Source organism: Simochromis diagramma, unplaced genomic scaffold (assembly GCF_900408965.1).
Source record: "Simochromis diagramma unplaced genomic scaffold, fSimDia1.1 OVJJ01000208.1, whole genome shotgun sequence".
Classification (NCBI taxonomy): Eukaryota; Metazoa; Chordata; class Actinopteri; order Cichliformes; family Cichlidae; genus Simochromis; species Simochromis diagramma.
In genome coordinates, this window is record NW_024386789.1 from 23,190 (window position 1) to 40,718 (window position 17,529).

Consider the following 17,529-nt stretch of genomic DNA (forward strand, 5'->3'; position numbering starts at 1 on the left):
AGCATTTTAGCACTTTGTCCTCATTTGTTCGTTTACTTTCAGCATGCTGCTGATGGTTAACTATAAGCAGCAATATCCACTGTAATTACAACTCAGTGAAGCAAAGACTGTAATGAGTGTGGCAGATATGGTGAAGGGCACATTTAAAGGGTAAAGCAAACCCTCACATGAAGTGTGAGTGCTGCCATACATCAATCACATGAGGTAATCTCTTTCTTCTAAAATATGTTTTTAGAAATAGGTGTACGATTATTTTGAACAGCCATGAATACACTTAAATGATGACTTAATTAGAAATTATGGCGTCCTATTTTTAAATGTGTGTTTTGCTTTGGTTTGTTTTGTTTTGAATAAATAACCTGTTTAGCTTTTCTTTGAGTTTTGGAGCTTGAATGCATCTTGTCATCTGAGCTTTCATTAGCTAATAGGTAATCATTCACTCTATGATCAAATATGGTCATTTGTTGCTCCAAAATACCAATATGACCAAAGGGTTTTTGACACACAAAAGTGTATGCCAGGAAAGACTGACAAAATCAGCTGCTACCCTGATAACATCTTGAACAAATAACATCTGAAAGAAATGAGAAATGACAGTTAATAGAAACAGGACAGAAAACAGGAAGAGAGATGTAACTGTGAAGCTGAAAGGAGTAGAGTTAGTGAAGGTAGATGAGTGGAAATACCTGGGATCAACTATCCAAATCAACTGACAGTGCATGAGAGAAGTGAAGAAGAGCATGCAGGCAGGGTGGAGTGGGTCAAAACAAGTGTCAGGAGTGATTTGCGACAGGAGGATAGCAGTAAGAGTGGACGGCAAGATTTACAAGATGGATGGTACACCTGTTATGATGTCTGGTTTGATGATGGTGGTGCTGTCCAAAATACACGAGGCCAAGCTGGAGATGCTAAGAATGACCAGAATGGACAGAGTTCGAAATGAGTACATCAGAAGGACAGCTCAGGCTGAGTGCAGCTAACAAAATCTGACAAAATCTAATCTAGTTGTTTTGTTCTTTCAGCTTACTTTCTACACTGATTTTTGTAGTAATTGCCAGGAAAAAGTCCTAGTTTTCTGGCTCTTTTCATATTTCCTCTTCCAAAGCCATATTTGCTGTGATCTATTATGCTGTCACTTGTACAAAAACCAGGCAGAAAAATAGATTCCTGAAAAGTACACAGCAGCCTTGTTGCATCACTTGGACATTCTCCCTTTTTTCCATTAATCCCGTGGCCCCAGGCTCAAAACATGTGCTCACTTATCTGTCCAAGGCAAACATAGTTCTTCAGTTTCTCACATAACATGGTGTAATCTTCCCAACTGAAATATCACTGAGGAAAAAAAACACACCATCTGAAAAACTGCACATCATCCCTTAAACTAAATGTGCATTGCTCTGCAGAGCTAAACATCATGTAATGTATACTTTATTGATCCCCGTGGGGAAATTCCTCTCTGCAGTTAACCCATTCACTCAGTGAAGTAGTGGGCAGCCACCAATCAAGCGCCCGGGAGCAGTGTGTAGGGACGGTACCTTGCTCAGGGGTACCTCGGGGTAGCCGTTCACTGGATTCGAACCCCCGACCTTCCGATCATGGAGCCACCACTCTACCTACTGAACACCATCTGCACATCAAGTAAAGTCTTCTTTCTCCCTTAATCTGTAAATCTTGCATTTTATACAAAAATAAACCAAATATACTGTTAAAATAATGAAACAACTTTTGTAGTGATGCAAAAACATTTTATCTTATGTCATGCTTTAAAAAATGAGCACGACACTCTCCGTCATATATTTCAGTTTGTTTTTTATTGTGTCTGTTAAAACCCAGAAATGTTCACATGGCACGAAGTTCACTACATAGTGGAAAAACGATGCATGTTGTATCCACAGTAAGAACATCACATGTGATGGTTTCTTCATCAGAGTAACAAATTGATTATTATACAGAGCTCCTAATTATAATTTTGCAAAGTTTTGTTGATGTTTTTTCCAGACGTCTTTGACAAACACTAACTTCACAAAGAACTGCATAGGCTTTTGAGAGCCATTCATTCTCAACCACCTCAGCACAGTAATATTTGACAGAAATGAAAACTACAGAAAACTTTCCTCTACTTTAAGAACAGACTAAAAAGGCTTAGTTATGAGCAACAGATTATACTTTATTTTTTACATAAAACCTACGTTGTTCACTTCTTAAACAAGTCTAGACTCTTGAGATTATTTGGCTGCCAAAACAAAGAGGTGATTGTGTCCCCCATGACTTTGTTCAGGACTTGGTTTCTTTAACTGCGAGGTGCTTGTTGAATATGCCTTTGGCGGTGTCGAGGGCAGCATCAGCTGGGACGGGAATGTGAGGTGCAATGCCGGCTCCCTCCCAGGCTGGCCCTGCAGAATTGTCGGAGTGAACAGTGGGGATGCTGAGGAAGATATCGGTCTCGCCGACCTGGAAGGTCTTGGGTGGGTGGGACGCCCCAGCTGTAGTTTCGCCAATGATCATGGCGCGGCCCAGCTTCTTCATGATGTAAACAAACTCTTCTGCAGCACCAGCAGTAGCTCCACTGGTCAGGATGATTACGCTTTTCTTGGAGCCATACCGTACACCTGAATAGGAGAAAGGTAGATAGAGATATGGCTGAAAGTCAAGTAAACAAGGGAAGTAAGTTATTTCTGAATAATGGAAAGGATTAAGTTTGAGCATGATAACAAGCTGGTAGAAAAGGGATATGGATAACTGTATGCCAGAGAGGCTGGATTATATCGTGGGGTTCCAGGTGAGGGTACAGATGAGAAAATAGTTTGATATATTCTAACCACAGCTGCCCTGCAGATAACTTTGAAAGACTGGTATTAAATTCAGAAAGCATTACAACCTCCAGCACAGGGCCAGCTGGTCTGTTCGTATTAAAAAGCAAAGGTGCCTTTTTGTCTGTTCATAAATCTGCGTATCACTGTTTCATCAGACTTGCAAATATAAATATATATATAAATAAATGAATATATAAATAATATATATATATGAAGCAATGCGAACAATTTGGAGACAAGTTTCTGGATACCAGATGAACGTCTCGTTTCAGCTCTGGTTTTGAATCTTTACCAGATTCTTATTGAAATATCTGTCTTCTACTGAAATCTATTGCACATATTCAAAAAAATACACAGACTGGATTTTTTTTTAACTACCGGTGAGTTCCTGCAGAGTTTGGAGCTCTGTGATGGTTCCAGATGATCTGTCGTAAAGCTTGTCCAACACAATCTGCTTGTCCGCGTCAAAAAAGTAGGAACAGAAGCCTGCGATAGCTGTTGTTGGCCCCCCGAGATTGTTCCTGCAAATTCATTCATGGAAAGGTTTGATTCTTAGTTAAATTTAATGGTCATTTGTGATTTCTTTTTATTGATGGATGTCAACCCACATTAGGCTATCTCTGGACATCAACGTGACGATTTGAGGAAAAAGCATTCTACATTCTTCAATAATGATCAAATCCACTTTATTAAGAGCTAGACTGTTGAGCTATAGCAGCTTTAATGACTGATGTAGACACATGGAACGTTTTTAATAGAAACTTGGACTGTCATGTCGAGTAATATTACTCACCTGAGGTCAACGATCAAAGCATTAGTGTTGAGAACTTTGTTCCAGACATGTTCAACAATAACCTGGGCAATAGGCTTCACCTCCTCAAAGTCTCCAAACATGTCAAAACGCAGATAGCCGATGTTGTTTTCAAATACGTCAGTATGGAAGGAGACTTTGATCAGTTCAATGTACATTTCTGGGGTATAATCCTGTGGAAATCAACAGGCACCAACTTAACATGTATCATAATTGTGACCAATATTTTGCATTATATTTTAAATAGCTCACCAGTTCATTTGCTTAACAGGAACTTTTGTCCATCAAACTGAAACAAAATAACAACCTCAAGTCTGAGTGTCTTACCATAGGTGGTAGGGCTGGAGTGTTGCTGGTGGTCTTCAGGCTCTTGTCCCCAGAAAGGGTCTGCAGATCAGCAGACAACTTCGATTCCAAACTCTGCTTGGAGACAACCATATTGTACGTGCCACTTTCCAGCTGCTCTTTGAGCTTTGCTGCAACATCTGACCCAATATTTTCAAAGGCATAGTTGTCAGCGATCAGGGTTGCTGATCCCTCAATGATTGCTGGAACTTGGGCACGGAGGTTGATGATCTTGATAGCGGTAGCAAGGGCATCCTCAGCATTTACCTCCACATCTGGGGTGACACCTGTGACCTCCCAAGTGGAGCCAGTAATGGGGTTGATAGACTTAGCAGTTGGTACAGTGACATAGAAGTCAGAATCACCAGCTTTAAATTTATCAATTTTCACCGAGCCTCCCGCTGTCTTCTCACCAACAATGGTGGCCCTTTTCAGATTCTGAAGACAGTAGGCAACATCTTCGGCAATGCCCTTGGTGTTTTTGCTGGTTAGGACAATGATGGATTTAGTTGCACCATATCTCTGCCCAAGCAGATCCGGCATAGTAAAAAATGGAGTGGTGGTGTTCGAGGGACGGTCATAAATGCTGTCGATGTGAATCAGAGGCTCAGCTTCGGTGAAGTAAGACACAATGTAGGGGATCCCAGTGATTTCCCCACTGCCAGTGTAGCGCAAGTCAAAGATCAGGGCAGATGTAGGCAAGATTTTACTCCAGACAAGGTCTAGAAGCAAAGGACCAACCTTTTCAGCTGCCTCTTCTCCAAGGATGTGATCAATCCTCAGATAGCCAATGTTGCCCTCCAGGATATCAAGCTTCATGGAGTTCTGGATGACTGCGATGAGCTGCTCAGGGGGCAAGGGAGGCAACTTTGGGGGAACTGCAGGAGCGTAGTTTGGCTCATAGGAGACCTTCAGGCGTGGGTCACTGACTGTGTGCTGAACCCCACTGCTGAGGACATTCGCCAGAGTTTCGGCATCTGGCATGTTGAGAATACCTGTGTTGCTGCTGGCTGCTTCGATTGCCTCCTTCATCCCCACCAGCTTCTCTGGTGAGCAGTAATTGTTCAAGATGATTGTTGCTATGTCTACGATGACACTGGGGGAAAAGGAGGCATGGCTAAAGAAAACATTTCCCAAAATTAGCAGAGATGCAACCAGAACGAGAGTCTTTGCCATTTTTTGCCAGTTCAGCCTGACAAAAAAGCGAGCAGACACAAAACGCACGTTGTTGAACCAAACCTCTTTCCCCAAAGAGGTCTTCTGTCAAATGGCACTGTTTTGGCTGCAAGGTTTCTGGTTAGTACACTCATAAGAGGATTTATCCCACATTAAACCTCTAATCGCATTATCCTGAGTGCTTCTGCAAGGTAATAACAACCTAGCTAAGTAGATGTAGTAATACAAGGTGCTGCTAAAGATACTGGTGCTAGAGTTACGCAATGTATCCTGGAGTGAAAGGTTCCTGTGTCAAATAAGGTCAGTTTTATAATTGATAAAGGTCAAGAAAGGCATTAAGGGTAGTGAAGATATGACCTGGGGAAGTCACTACCTGCAAATACAATATACAAATGGGGGTCAACATTATATCTTAAATCTTACATAATATTTGAAGAAGGAAAACAATGGAAATGGAGAATAACTGTAAAAACATTAAAAACCCAGCAAATGCCGAATACACCATCAATAATGTTCCATCAATAACTGAGAAACACCTAAGTCTTTATTATTTTTAGAAATTATACACATTTAACAGCAAAGCATCACAAATGAAAACTAAAGAGGGAGATCTGGTTTAGGTTTGTTTGCTTGGTACTTGCTCCCTCTGCTGGACTGTTCTTTTGTTAAAGACCAAAACAAAAAAATAAAAATAAAAAATAGAGCATTATTACAGTAAACTAAGCAAAAGTACACTAAAACAAGTAGGCAAACTCAAACAAAAAACAAACAGGGATTTCATGTGACAGGGTCGAAAGAATATCCACATTATTTTACATATAATTTAAAATGTGATAATTTTAAAGAGTAACACAGAGAAAACAAGTAAAGAAGAAAGAAAAAATACAAAAACCTTTCCTATATTATGAATAACTGGAAGTTGTTTTACTTACACAATATTCACACTTAAATGGGGCAAATGTATTGTAAAGGAATCATCAGCTATCACATGCTTTTTACAGTTAAAATGTCCACAGCTTATACATTCCCTTCTGTAATAAGATCAAATACTAATTCGTGCTACTTAGTTACTCAAAGTCTCTCTAAATGGAATAACAAGCAAGTGCTCTTGGAGCTTAAAATTTCATATTGAAGTGAAGTTGAGTTCCTGTAGAAAGGCCTTCGAAAAAAGTAAAAAGACTAGATTACATGAAGCCTAATGCCAAAAAAATATAAAACAAACCAACAACTGATGACAGTTTGGTATAATAGAAGACCTTCTTTGTTAAACTACTAAAAAACACTGCCTTTAAATCAGGGTGTCAAACATGCCATTTGGTCAACTCTGTCCCACTGAATATCTTTGCAATATCAATTGTGAAAACAGCAGAGAATTAATTAAAGTTTCTAATTTTTAAATAAAATCTTCTTGTGATTAAGCAAGCTTAACTGAACAGGAGTGAAAATGTATGGAAAAAGTTTAATTTTATTATAGTTTTATTGTAGTGTACTGTAATATTATTTGAGGGCTCGATCTTTAAAAATCCAGTGATTTTCAATGCATGTAATAAAAGTGAGCTGAAGAAATGTTGAGAAACTGAGACAAATCTGTTCATCAGTTTTGTAAATGAACAGTGTGCTAAATGTGAAGATTTCCAGCATATACTTGTTTCTTTACCCCTTTTTGATCTTTAGACTGTTCTGTTATATTGCAGTTGCTTGTTCTTGCAAGATCTGACCTCTGAATGATCTCTGATCCTTCTGTGCAGTATATAAGATCACTCCTATGCTATTTTACTTATTGACTGTTTTAAAGACCAACAGGTGCCTGCATCTGTGGGAACATAGGGAAAAGTGCTGGAAACACAGACAGTTCTTTTGAAAGTATCAAGGTCCCCATGAGTTTCAAGATTCTCTAAAACCACTGTCTTCCTTGAGTTGACCCACAATTTTGGATCTAAAATCAATCTGAGGAAAGTACCCATTGACACCCATGACTTAAAATAAAATTACTTTAGGTGCCAGTTTAGCTCAGTGAGTGAGCATGCCCATTCATTCAGTGGGTAGCTACCAACCTAGCAACCGAGGAGGAGTGTGTGGAGACCATTTGGTGAATTTGAACCTGCAACCTTGCGTGCATGGGGCAAACACTCTACCTATTGAGCCATCCCTGCACTTTGCTGTCAGAGCCAAAGAAATTAAATAAAAAAAAACAAAAAACATCTAATTACAAGGCCACACATGCTACACATGGAACACAACAACACACACATGTACATTGAAGTGGTACCTAAGCAGAAAAACTAATTAACTAGTCATTTTAGTTGCATTCTTATTGTTTACCTTGCACTCTCTTCAGCAACCTTGACTCTAGGATTTTCTGAGCTACAGATAGAGCCTCATTTGCCTGGACAGCAATATGGGGCTCAACCCCCGAAAAGCTCCACATTTTTCCAGTGATGGCACTAAAAACAGCTTGGTTAGGAATGGAGGCATACAGGACAGTGTCTCTGATCTGATAGGTTCTACTTGATAAAGACCCACCAGTTGTTGGCTCGCCAACTATTGTGGCCCGATTTAGGTCCTTCATTGTGCAAGTGAATACTTCGGCTGCTGACCCAGTCATATGACTGGTCAAGATGAATAGTTCCTTGGAGGATCCGTATCTTTGACCCCTCACCTGTGGAATTGTCATGACTTCTGTCATTGTGGTTGTTGTTCGGTCAAAAACAGAGTAAAGATGGTGTAGAGGTTCTGCATCAAAGAAATAACTACACAAAAGTGGAATCGCGGTTGAATAACCACCACTGTTGTACCTCATATCAATTATGAGGGCATCTGTATTTATTATCTTGCTCCAAACAGATTTTATGAGATGCGGCCCGATGGCTTTTACCACTTCTATGTCTGCCATCATATCAAACCTTAAATAGCCAATGTTACCTGGTAGAAGCTCAATTTTAAAAAGAGCATCAATTATATAGCCCACTTCCTCTGCTGTAGGAATCTTTGGGAGTTCATGAAGTGACTCAGGCTCAACCTCACAGTGGAAAACATGTACTCGGTGATCACCTGAAGTCTCTTGGAGATCTGCTGTCAGCTGTGATGCCAAAGACTCAAAGTCAACCACCGAGCGGTATAATCCGTCAGCCCATTTACTTACCAGCACCTTGCTAACCTTTAGCGCGACTTCATGGATTGCGTAGTGATCTTCTAACAAATCTCCAGCTCCTTGTATGAGGGAATTTAGTCCTTTGTGAAATTCAGCAATCTCATGAACATGGTCCACTGCTTCTTCAGCAAGCACAATGGCATCAGGTACCACCCCACCTCCCAGCCAGAATTCTCCGTTGTTGTCGATAAAGTTTATGAAAGGAACAGTGATGGCAATATTGGTCCCCTCTATTTTAAAGGTCTTTGAGTGCATCAGGGTACCAGATGTTATTTCCCCAATGACTGTGCCACGATGTAATGACTGTATCAGATAAGCAAACTCTTCGCCAACACTTGCTGTGTAATAACTGGTTAACACGTAAATCTCCCGCTTTGAGCCATACGCTGGTCCTGTAATTTTAGGCAAAGTGTTGTGTTCTGTTGTACTGTTCTGAATTCGGTCATATATTGTAAAAAAGTGTTGCTTCTGTGATGTGTCCTGTAGATAAGACAAAATAATGGCTAGAGAGGTAAAGGATCCACCGGTGTTATAGCGCAAATCAATAATCAAGTTAGCAGTATCTTTGAGGGGTACCCATACCTTTTTAGCCATGACCTCTTCTAATTTAGCAGATGACTTGACAAACCTGTCAAAGCGGACATAACCAGTGTTGCCTGGGAGAATTTCCACTTTGAGCAATGTATCAATGTATTCCGTTAATAGTCCAGGATCGTCTGGAACTTTGTCATGTTCATGGCCTTCCTCTACATTGGCTGCATATTCTGGCATATATTTGATTGTCAGTCTGGGATCTTCAGACACAGTCTGGAGCACTTGGTTGAGTCTGATTGCTAGACCCTCTTCAGATACGACAGACACGAAGTCTGTAGATTCCAAGAATTGAAGAAGAGCTGGAACTCTTTCAGTAAACGTGTAGAACCGGTCGATTTTGTCAGAGATTCTTTGGACAACTTTTGGAATAGAATTCCTTATAGCCAGAAGTGATTTGGCTTTTGCAACAGCGTCCTTGGCAATGATGTGGACATTTGGAGAAACACCAGTGACCTCCCAGCTCTGACCTGTAATTGGACTGACAGATCTTGCCACAGGAACTGTTATGTAGAACTTCGACTGAGCAATCCTTATTTTTTGGACTTTCACCGACCCACCAGCAGACTTTTCTCCAACTGTGATGGCCCTCCTTAGGTTTTTTAGAGCATACGCCACTGCCTCAGCAGCCCCCGTTGTGGATCTACTGGTCAAAATAATGACATCTTTTTTCTTTCCATACCTTTCCCCCACTATAGATGGGATGGTCCATAGTTCCCTGGTTGAATTTGAAGGCCTGTCATATACAGTGTCAATATGAATAACGGATTCAGGGTCTGAGAAATAGGAGATAATAAAAGGAACTCCAGAGAGCTCTCCAGCTGTGCTGTACCTTAGGTCAAAGATTAGTGAGGATGTGTGAGCAATATTATCCCAGATATTTCCCATGAGCTGCGAGCCAAACTTTACTGCTGTTTCCTCCCCAATGATCCGATCTATCCGTAGATAGCCAACATTGTTTTCCAAGATATCCGCCTTGACAGAGCTTTTCACCAGCCGGATCAGCTGTTCTTTTGGAAGAGATGACAGAGTTGGTGGCATCACTGGGACAAAATTAGGCTCATAGGAAATGGTCAACCGAGGATCATTCAATGCTCCTTGTACTCCAGCTGTGAGCACAGTTGCCAGGGTCTTCCTATCTGAAATCTGCAGGATTTCTCCACTGTTGATAGCTTGTTGGATGGCCTCTTGCATCCCAACCAGGTTCTCAGGGAAGCAGTAGTTTTCCAAAAGAATCTTGGCCATTTCTAATACTAGAGCAGGCTGGAATGACGAGTTGCTGGATAGAGTAGATAGAAAAAACATCAACAGAAGTGGCACTGTCGTATGCGCCATCTCTAATATCTTCATCAACGCTGATAGAAAGAGAACCACCTCCGTCTTTGCTTTTTCTGGGTTGTGTTAGTTGATTTGTGTTCAGAGACTGTGGATTTCACTGGAAGGAATATGTCATTGTCAAAGGTTTTTTGGGCAGCAACATCAACATAAGAGGCTTTTGTCTACAATAAACCTTTAATCGCATTATATGTAGTGCTTCAGCCTGCAGACAATAGCAGACAGAATGAAAAATGATAAATGGGAGGTACAGTTTCTCACTGTTTTTGACACAAATGTAATAGAGGTTTGGGTTCTGGTACCTCTAGTTTTAACACTTGTAACTGAAAGACAGTTTACTGTTTATTATTTTTCTACTTATTTTTCTATTACAGTCTGCATCATTTACCAAATTCTCCCCGTGGAATACTCAGTACTAAAAAGGTGATAAATGATTTGTGCCAAAGCCCCAACTGAAACACTCCCACTCCTTTTTACCTCTTTCTTCCTTGCCTGTTACGAAAGCTTATGGTGGTGTATTTTGGTGCTGTTGGTAGCTTTAGTGGGTCATGTCTGGGTCATTTCACTGGTGACATGATTACACAGTTTACAGACAAAGCCTTCTTAAAACACATCCAGGATCAGAACTGGGTAACAAGTTCCTTAATTCAAAGTGTGTGTAACACCCACACTTTGAATTAAGGAACAAACATTTGAGTGGAAAGTTTTTATGTCTATTGAATGCCTTATTTTCACAACAAGGAAAAGTTTGGATATAATAGAAAATTGATAGCTGGTAACTTTCCATCGTTTACTCAGATTTAAACAGCAAGACATCATAAGACCAGCTCACAACTAATAGTGCCAGACATGAGCTTATTCCAAATACTAGACTTGCTAATCTTAACGTCTTAGCCTTTATTACGGCCTCATACCTTACATAACAAATTCCAGTCTCATCCAATTCCCAGGGTGCTTATCGAGAACTTCGAAACACTGAATACTTCCTGATGTTGTCACTTTGTGTCAAATAAAAGAACAGATTATATCATTTTCGCTGATAATAAAATACCTAAGGGTTAACATTGATTCAGAACTGATTCAGAAAGTAGACTGTAGAAATGAAGTGGCGTAAGAGTTAAGATGTTAGCTGTAATAGTCACGCAACAAAACGTATTAATGTCAGCAAGATTTAGAGCTGAGTTCCCAACACACATTCAGGAATGAACAAACACAAGAATCATCAGTGTCCATTTCATGTTGCCTTTCATGGCTGTTCTAATCGCTGTTCTTAAATGATAATATTAAACAGTAGAAGCAGAGACTTAAAGGCTCTGTTGTCCCATGCTGTTGGTGATTGAAGGAACACACTGTTATGAAGCAAAAACTAATGGAGCTTTTTCCTTGGTTCTCAGGAAACAGGAATTCTGACCCCGACACTGATGTTATTTTAAAACAAGATCAGTTTAGTGCTACAGGACATGGAAGTGTTTGCACAAACTTGTCCCCTCATTGATTTCAACATGGTGGGTCAAACTCAGATAAGACTATGTCACTGACATTTAATATTTACACAGCTGACAGTATAGATTACTGTATGATGAGTGTGTGTAAGGGGGATAACTAATTGTTTTTTCCACATAGTCATTAGTTTATACAGTCATTTTTCCACGATTACATTAAAATGTAGAACATCACTTTCTCTTTCTCTTTGTTGTTTTCTATAATTTGTGGACTTTTGGAAAATAGCATTCATGGAGACGTTATACAGGCTTTTTTGTAACGCTATTGCTCTGTGCAATAAAAAGTCAGTATTGCACAATGTGAATAACTGTGATATTTCTTATTTCATCACCTGCCTCTAATCATCTTATTAGTCTTCCACTGTATAGCAGCAGTTCAGAGTTTCAGTACCTAATGAGTAATTGTCTTTGTGGATCAGCCAGTCTCCCCAACTGTATCTTGTGTTTTGAGTCCAATTGATATCGGATTTTTAGGAGCAACGGTGATATTTAATGATTAAAAATCTGATATTTTGGCTGTTTTTTCCTTTCATATGCATGTAAAAGACAGATTTCCCTGATTTGTTATATCTATTTGTTTACAGTTGTTTTAGGAACATATTAATTAATTCATGCTCTGGACAGCTATGGTCAGGTCAGCTGGTTGATGTGCTTGTGGTTTTCCAGACTCATGGATGTTGCCAAAAGGGAAGTGGCAGAGTGCCCTCTAGTGGACAAACTGTGCCCTGTTGACACTCACAGCATTTCATTTATTGGCCATACATATCAATAACAGGTGAGGAGGTGAGTAAGTCAAAAAGGAGACTTCTGGCTGAGAAGAGCCCAAGAATTTTTATTAATTTCAGGGTTGGAATACCTTAGAAACAAAATGATGACATCATGCTACATTAAAGGAGAGTAAAAATCTGCACACTGAGAGCAAATATTCTAATAATTATTATTTCTTTTAAATATACATTTTTCTGTAATTTCTTTCTCTCAGGGATCATAAGTACAGATACACACCTATCAATTTTTGACTTCTGCCCCTCTGTAGTAGCCCATGGTGGGCATGTTTATGCTGTCAATGAATGCAGTGTTAATAATTTACAGACTAATACCAGATATATATCAATATAAATAATTTATACATACAATATCAATATACAGATGTGTTATATCAGCAAATGAGCAGTGATTATATGTGAATTTATGTTTCACCAGCTTATTACAAACAATAATTATACCTGTTTTACCTGTAATAGTAAACTCGTTTAACTTTGCTTTTTACATGCTTTTTATTATGTACTCCACACATACAGGGAAAACCTTTACTGTACACATAATGAGAATTAAATACAATAAATGCAAAATGTGTCCCTTTCCTTTGCTCTTCCACTATTCTGTTGGTCTGACAAACCGTCACGCATATCTTACAATGAACTCTCAAAAGCAGCAAGTCTGTCATGCTGTTAGCATTGGGGTATTAATTTAAGTGATTGCCAGTTTTTGTTTTTTTTTCATCAATTATGCATAGTACCTTACTTCTGACAAAAAATAGGTGCATAGTTTAGAGCAATTCTTTATTCCTTAGTATTCATTTATTTTGAATATTTGCTAGAAAAGTTCTTATCTTGAAGTTTAGCTTCTTCCTAGCTTCACTTAAAATTGAACCTAGGGATGGGACATATTTTTAGCACAATCAACATCTTGTATGACATCTCTTTTCACGCTGTAGAGAATTCTAGTCCACAATGATAGATTAGAAATACCCCTTCTAGTCTAGAAGAGCTAATCACAGCTTTTTTCACGGTAAGAATAAAATAATATGGAGAACTTAAAGCTAAATACAGGTGGTGCGCGTTTATTATGAACATCCACGAGGGAGGGTGGCGTTTAACTCCCACATTAAGCCATAGTTTGCTACTGAACTTTTTTCTACATATAAGTCATGTGCATATATCAGTTGAATCAACAGATCAATAAAAAAAAATCAGTAGAATTAATAGAAAAGACTTTAAAAAACAAAACAAAACAAAAAACTCTGGAATATTTTACAACCTTTTGGACCAATACAGGGCATGAAAGTTGCCATATGACCTGTTATCCTTGAACATTGAACTAAATGGAATAAAATTTAAATTTAGGATGATCATTACCTTTGCTAGGGTAAGGGCAAACTACCTGCAGCCACACTCTGCTACCTTCATCTCTTCATACAGATATCTTATAGTGATGCGCCCATTCTCCTGATACATGACTGTGATGGGGTCAAGTTGGATTGGGACGCAGCATGCCATGTTGGCCTTCTTGGGGTCCCTGATGTTCATCAGCGTCTGGATAAGGGCGTGTTTTGATGGAGATGACTCATCCGTCAGTGGATGGTAACACTGGCCGCGACATTCAAAGGCATCATATTCCCGAGGCGCCACGATCCAGCTGTCCCAGCCAATGTCTTTAAAGTTGACCTTGAGCGAGGTCCGCCGGCAGTATTCCCTCGGTGCTCGTCTTTTTGTTCTCTGTGGGTGCTGAGAATCAGGGATCTCGTTTGGTAGCTGATATCCTCTGTTCCAGTCAGCCCCTGAATGTAGGATGGTTTCTTCTTCATGAAGGATCATCTCTCTTAGTTCCTTCTTCATCTCCCTCCTCCTGTTACTGAGGTCATTTGAGAAGACAATCAAAGCCGCAGAGGTATTATCGCCGACGGACACGCTCATGTTTAAACAGCTGGCCCCTGCCGCCCCGCTTCCAGAATCCCCACAATCTTTCATATCCACCGCTACGTCAAAAACAGTTGGTGCAGGGCCTGACTTGATCCAGCTCTGAATAGCCGTGGTCACATCAAACGTTGTCCATGTGCTCTGAGAGCCTGCCACCTCTTTGCCCACCAGCAGTTGGGCCGAGGATGTGAAATTGTTCGTATCGACTTCGTAGACTTTAACCATGATCTTGAAACTGTGGGAGGTGACTCTTGGCCTGAAGTTTGGGAAGAAGAAAAGCTGCAGCTCAGCAGTTGTGATCTTTTCATGGCTGGGGATGCTGATGTTGAACTGCAGCCTGTACTTTGACTTTGTCCCATTCGTCATAGAGAGAGTAAAATCTGTCAAAGAGAAAAAACACCCTGATCACTGATACATCTGAAACAGCAGCAGGGATTGTCATGGTCGGCCACGGACTGTGTACCTATTACAGTCAGAAGTGAAATCCGAGTCTTATTTCATTTTCTGCCGAAATAGTACCCTAACATTGACAATATTATGTTATTTGATAGATTCGATATCTGTCTGTCGAGACCAAAAACAGTTCACGAACACTAGAGATCCAAAGACCACACAGGCAGTAACCATAATACAGAAACTGATGTGTAGTTCTCATTGGCTAATCAATCAAAGGAAATCATCTGGGGATACTTTCGTTGGTACTTTACATCCTGCATCTTCACCAGAATATATAAAATCATGTAATAGCAAAGGAAAAGCCACTGATGAGGGCTTAGAAGTAAATATTTCTCTATTTCTAAGAAGTTTCAGCTCATATATGCTAGGAAATGTTAATATTACCCCAGCTGAACATTTCAAGAAACAACAAAAAAATAGCAATGTGGGTTTATCAGCTAGTTGTAGCTCTGAAGAGGGAAACCTGTATTACCTGTGTTAGCTGCAAAGATCTAAACCAGATATAACACAAATGTGCATTTCTCAAGGTGGCTTTTCCAGATATGAGTCTTGATTTGGAATACTGGAATAAACAAGACTCGTTTTCATGATCCATGAATGTCCCTCTGCCATCAGCTACATGTAACCCAGAGTGTACTTTTGCTGTGTCCAGTTAAATCCAATTCAGATACCTTGCACAGTGAAGCTTCGTATGACATCAGACTGAGGGGCTGCCGAGGTGTCCGAGGCATACTTGTTGTACAGTTCCATCATGAACTGAGGGGGGATGATCTTGCTGTGCTCCTGAGGAACATCTGACAAGTTGAGCTGTCTCAGAAAACCCTCCTTCATGGTTCCCAGGAGGTTCTCCATCCTCGAATCTGTCTCTTCCTCTTCCAGAAGGTCCTCTGAGAGCTGAGAGTAGAGTTCCTCCATGTTCCTTCTGATGTCATTGTTGATAGGTTTACAGTGGCAGGAACCAATGGTAGCCACCAGACTTAAACACACCTGGAACAGGGAGCTTCTGGAGAGCTGCATTTTGAATGTGACTAAACTGGTGAGAACTTCACCGTCTCCCCTGCTCGAAAACAGACTTTGCTGTGGCAAATTTTGAAAATGGCAATTCTCAGTACACATATCAGACTCCTGGTGTCCGCTCCCATGCTCCCAGAGTAAACAGGGGGACTTGTGTCAACCAAAATAGTAGCTTGGCCATGCTTATCACTGCAGCCGATGCCTTCTTTAAAGCTTTGTTATCATTAGAGGGGTGTCTGCTAATGAAGACACTGTAAACAGTTGACAGGGATAATGAAGGGGGTGCTGGAAATTGCGAGGTTACTGAAAAACAGACATTTATAAAATTACTTTCCCCAACTCGGATGCGGCTTCATAACGAAACCAGCCAAAAGAAAAAGAAAAGAAAGAAAAAGTGATAAAATGTCAGCTTGAAGGCGTAACAGCCTTGCTTGTTAAAATCTGTAGCTAGATTAGCATTGTAGCTCTCGTGGTTTTAGTGCTGTGGTCAAAATGTCAAGAAATTTCTAATTAGACAGCAGAATCCAACCAATCCTATCAGTGTGCATATTTCACATTTCACATCTCTGGCATCAGTTTTCTAGCCCATTGCTCAAACACTACTTGTTTTTGCAAATGCAAAAGTTCTTTACAATGACCTAATAATCCCATTATTTACAACCATTATACTCATGTTAAACTTTTGCTAGTCCCACAGAGTCCACTGAGGATACACATTTTGGTGATTAAGTTATGTACAGGCAACACAATGGAGAGCATAACATCCTATTCACAGGGGGATGATGAAATTAACATAATATACACGAAAAGCCAAAGAATTTGGATTGATAATGTTTCTTTTTAAACATATAGATATTAATAATCACTGTATGTGTGATTGTGTTTGTTTCATTCAGATTGTCCCAACATTAAGGAGGTGATAGAGTATGTAGACATATATGCTACAATCATATTTATACTGATAAAATATTAATAATATAATCTGTGTTTGATTTCAAAATGTATTTATGTTGAGTTTCTTGTCTCAATGGAAACTCTTTCATAAAATGAAAGAAACTAACAATGAGATGTGACCCTATGTGAAGTTTTGGAGCAATTTAATAGCAGTAATGCATTACTGTGAAAGTACAGATAATACAAAAATAAAATAAGAGATTGCATATCAGGCAAGTTCTATATGTTGTGGACTAATCTTAAAAAAAGTGTGTGACTGTATCTCTTGTTGTGCACTTCTTCTGTGTGAAGAAGAACCAGACGCAAAGCAGCATATGGAAGAATGTTGACGAACTGGTTGAGCCCAAACCACAAGCCAGTGAGTCTGGGGACGTTGGCTTACATCCGACCTATAGTGGAATTTCTTTCTTCTTCTTCTTCTCAATCATTCAGTCTCTTATTACTTAGTTCACACTGGGTTTCATAAAATGGTTTCGCTGTGGCCCTTTCATGGTCTAAAGAGGTCTGCTCTATGGAGTCCATCAGTGATGAAAGACGAGGAGCAAATGTACTGGCATGGGTACAGCAAACAGTGTAGGCATGCAGAAGGAAAACAAACACGATGAGAAAACTTTAATATGATCTAAAGTGCAGTCACCTGATCAGTTGGATGAACTTGTGAAAAGAAAAGAGAAATAATAAA

The 17,529-nt window shown here is 39.8% G+C and overlaps 2 protein-coding genes across 3 annotated transcripts; both read right to left on the minus strand.

Annotated features, from left to right (window-relative positions):
* Positions 1 to 1,810: 1,810 nt before the first annotated feature.
* On the minus strand, positions 1,811 to 10,828 carry rbp3 (retinol binding protein 3). Of its 2 annotated transcripts, XM_040023107.1 has the most exons (5): positions 7,475 to 10,828; positions 3,952 to 4,200; positions 3,607 to 3,797; positions 3,192 to 3,334; positions 1,811 to 2,609 (listed from the first exon to the last, which is right to left on the minus strand). In XM_040023107.1, the coding sequence occupies exons 1-5, from the start codon at positions 10,235 to 10,237 to the stop codon at positions 2,275 to 2,277; spliced, it is 3,681 nt and encodes a 1,226-aa protein (XP_039879041.1). In that variant the 5' UTR covers positions 10,238 to 10,828; the 3' UTR covers positions 1,811 to 2,274. The 2 variants fall into 2 exon arrangements, with proteins under 2 accessions (XP_039879041.1, XP_039879040.1); XM_040023106.1 differs by lacking the exon at positions 7,475 to 10,828 and having other exon boundaries at positions 3,952 to 5,510.
* Positions 10,829 to 13,512: 2,684 nt separating this feature from the next.
* gdf2 (growth differentiation factor 2) lies at positions 13,513 to 15,911 on the minus strand. The gene is made up of 2 exons (XM_040023110.1): positions 15,551 to 15,911; positions 13,513 to 14,803 (listed from the first exon to the last, which is right to left on the minus strand). Exons 1-2 carry the CDS (start codon positions 15,894 to 15,896, stop codon positions 13,884 to 13,886), a joined length of 1,266 nt encoding a protein of 421 aa, XP_039879044.1. The 5' UTR covers positions 15,897 to 15,911; the 3' UTR covers positions 13,513 to 13,883.
* Between the last annotated feature and the right edge of the window lie 1,618 nt (positions 15,912 to 17,529).